Source organism: Penaeus monodon, chromosome 17 (assembly GCF_015228065.2).
Source record: "Penaeus monodon isolate SGIC_2016 chromosome 17, NSTDA_Pmon_1, whole genome shotgun sequence".
NCBI lineage: Eukaryota > Metazoa > Arthropoda > Malacostraca > Decapoda > Penaeidae > Penaeus > Penaeus monodon.
Genome location: NC_051402.1, coordinates 41,383,486 through 41,387,383, shown reverse-complemented (window position 1 = coordinate 41,387,383; position 3,898 = coordinate 41,383,486). Strand labels below are relative to the sequence as shown.

Below are 3,898 nucleotides of genomic sequence, written 5' to 3'. Positions count from 1 at the left end.
AGACAGAAGAGAGAGAGACGACAGAGAGAGAGAGAAAAGACGAGAAGAGAGAGACAGACAGAAGAAAGACAGAAGAAGAGAGAGAGACAGACAGAGAGAGAGAAGACAGACAGAAGAGAGAGAGAGAAGACAGAAGAGAGAGAGAGCAGACAGAAGAGAGAGGAGAGACAGACAGACAGACAGAGAGAGAGAGAGACAGAGAGAGAGAAAAAGAAAAGAGAGAGAGAGAGGAGCAGACAGACAGAGAGAGGAGAGAGAGCGGAAAAGAGAGAGAGAGAGACAGACAAAAGGGAGAGAGAGAGAGAGGACGACAGAAAAAGAGGAGGGGGACAAGAGAGAGAAGAGACAGACAGAAAAAGAGGGAGAGAGAGAGAGAAGAGAAAAAAAGAGAGAGAGAGAGAGAGAGAGAGAAGGAGAGAGGAGAGAGAGAGAGAGAGAGAGAAGAGAGAGAGAGAGAGAGAGAGACAGAAAAAGAGAGAGAGAGAGAGAGAGAGAGACAGAAGAGAGAGAGAGGGAGAGAGAGAGACAGAAGAGAGAGAGAGACAGACAGAAGAGAGAGAGAGAGAAAGAGAATCTCACCTGCCAACATCCGCGTCTGTCTGTTCACAGCAAGGTTACTCTCGCATGACATGAACTCTTCCAGGGTTACGTTCTCCCATGTGTCATTTTCATAACAAAGGGGGACTTCCTCCTGCAAAGTCAATGCCAAGATTAGAGACGATTCATTGTATAGTAAAGATATTTCCTCTGTGCCTTCGAAGGCTTAGAAAGACCTCATCTTACAAGCAAAGACTCGCAAAATCACCCTAGTTGCCGGTCTGCCCTGACAAAGGAGCCTGGCAGTCTTCCACGTAGCTCCACGACGCACGTGTCGAAACTCACTCAGGTATCGGTGGACGGGATCTCTCAGAAAAGTAATATAAAAATATCTGCAACAAAAAGAAAAGGGATTTTAGAAAGCAATATCATTCAGTAAAAAGGAAAGAATTTTTATTAGGCAATGTGCGCATGCACACGCACGCACGCATGCACACACATGCACACAAATACACAAACACACACACACAGACTTATACTGTGATAAAATTAATCCACAATAAAAGTGAGAACCTTAAATGTTTTTCACCCTGCACAAAAAAATTTGCACAAATTCCCTTAACAATATAACCTCTAAACGCATCAGATCAGCAGCTCAGTGATTCTTACTAATCTACCATACAGCCAAATAAACAAATTGAGTATTTTAAAAACAAGTATTGCACTGCGTCTGACTCATTTCGAATTGGAAACCTTAGAAATTTAATGAAATATGAGTTGCTTAATCATGATACACCCCCCGCCCCCTTACTCCACTAGTGTCAGGGAGAAGCGAATTAAATATGACCAAGAAACTCCATGAAATTCTTACTCCGTCTGGACAAAATTGCACAGAGAAGTATTTGCTGGCTAAGAGGAATGCAACAGAGAATCAAATATAAAAAAAGAGCGTCTGTTTCAATCTGCTTCAAAAGGGAGGCTAAAGTTTATATGACTACTGTATACATCAATGGACAGAAATACACACGGCCTTCCACAAATGTATACAAAGAGGGTGGGAGGGGGAGGAGAGGGAGGGAGGGAGGGAGGGAGAGAGAGAGAGAGAGGGGAGAGAGAGGGAAGGGGGGAGGAAGAGAGAAGGGGAGAGGGAGAGAGAAGGGGAGAGGGAAGAGGGAGGAGGGAGGAAGTGAAGGAGGAGGAGGAGGAGGAGGAGGAGGAGGAGGAGGAGGAGGAGGAGGAGGAGGAGGAGGGAGGAAGGAAGGAGAGAGGAGGAGAGAGGAGAGAGGAGAGAGGGAGAGGGGGGGGGAGGGAGAGAGAGAGAGAGAGAGAGAGAGAGAGAGAGAGAGAGAGAAGAGAGAGAGAAGAGAGAGAGAGAGAGAGAAAGTGTAGAAGGTGAAGCGAGAGGGAGAAAGAAAGAAAGAAAGAAAAAAGAGAGAGAAAGCAAGAAAGAAAAAGAAAAAGAAAAAGAGATAATAAGAATGACCAAAAAAGGAAATGACAAATAAAGGAAAAACAAACAGCAAAAGGAAACAGAAAAAAGAAAGAAAGAAAGAAAGAAAGAGAGAGAGAGAGAGAGAGAGAGAGATAAAGGACAATAAAATCAAACAAACAAACAAATAAACCTGAATAACAAGACTTCCCTTTGCACATAGCAACTGCATCCCTCTCCTCCCCCCTTCCACACACACAGACAGAGTTACTTTGTCATCTTATTAAGGTGGGTGCAACCTAAGCTAAGCTTGCACTGCAACACATAAGCACATCCCCCTCAAAACGCTCCTTGTCATCAGCCCAGACTTCTTCGGATATGAAGACGCGGCCTGAAATTAATATCCGTTCGTGCCGTCTCATTTCTGCTGACCTCGGCTAACAGGATGTCATGTTTTGCGATATAGGCTACAGGGCAAGTGCAAACGCATATAGGTTACATTACTTGTTATCAATGGAAATTTGTATCTATAAACAGTATGTCATTAAATGCATATAGGTTACATTGCTTGTTATCAATGGAAATTTATATCTATAAAAAGTATGTCATTAAATGCATATAGGTTACATTGCTTGTTATCAATGGAAATTTATATCTATAAACAGGATATCATTTGACAGAAAAATACATTTCTCAAACCACATCCTCACACACAAGCTATATGTATATTCTTTTGTTTTTTTTATCTCATACGCAGACCTAACAAAATTTCAACACTGGAGTTTCATCCTGACACAGTATTTTAGTCCAAAGTTGTATATGCATCATAAGGAGGCAGGTTTTGCTCCATTCACTCTCTGTTGCATATTATTATCATAATTATTATCATCATCATTATCATTATTAATATTATCGTCATTATTACTGTTAGCACTATTATCATTCTTCTTCTTCTTCTTCTTCTTCCTGTCATTATTATTATTATTATTATTATTATTATTATTATTATCAATATTATCATTATCATTACTATTATCATCATCATTACCACTATTATCATCATCATTATCATTAATATCAATATCACTATCATTCTATTACTATCATCATCATCATTACTATCCTCATTATCATCATCATCTTCTTACCAATTATTCACACAGTAATGAAAGAACGGCGTTTCCTCGCCTATTGGGGATCATCGTAATTAAAGACAGTGCCGTGCTTTCACTAATAAGCTACGATAAAATATATAATATGGATAACAAAAAATGTGACATTAGAAATTAAAGGAAAAAGAAGATAGTGATGACTGTAGACTTAGGAATAATAAATAAAATCTGTATAAGCAGCATACATATATACTTGTGTGTGTGCAGATACTATTACAGTAATAATGATAATGATGATGATAACATTAATAACAATAATAATAATAATAATAATAATAATAATAATAATAATAATAGTAATAATAATAATAATAGTAATATAATAATAATAATAATAATAATAATAATAATAATAATAATAATAATAATAAGAATTCAATAATAAAACCCCCCCCCAAAAAAAAAAAAAAAAAAAAAAAATAATGATAATGAGAAAAATAACAGTTATTTTGTTTATGTTTCGTTTTGTTAACAAAACATTAAATGATATAACAGCAATAATAAAAAAGAAGAAGAAAAAGAAAAAAAAATCATAATAGTACATATAATAATAAAAACAATATCAATAATAATAATAACAATAATAATAATAACAATTACAACAACAACAACAACAATAATAATAATAACAATAATAATAATAATAATAATAATAATAATAATAATAATAAAAATAACACCAACAATAACAATCACATGAATGGTATCAACAACAATTACATTCATTCACGATGATGAAGACCCTCTTAATACCATCATT

The 3,898-nt window shown here is 36.6% G+C and overlaps 1 protein-coding gene across 1 annotated transcript in view; it reads right to left on the bottom strand.

The window, feature by feature from the left end:
• Positions 1–579: 579 nt before the first annotated feature.
• Positions 580–3,898, bottom strand: part of LOC119583749 (heparan-sulfate 6-O-sulfotransferase 2-like) — a gene marked incomplete at its 3' end in the record, with an annotated part of 6,356 nt that continues 3,037 nt past the window's right edge. The window contains 2 exon segments of the mRNA XM_037932408.1: positions 580–691; positions 806–929. Of these exon segments, the coding sequence (XP_037788336.1) occupies positions 580–691; positions 806–929 (236 nt within the window).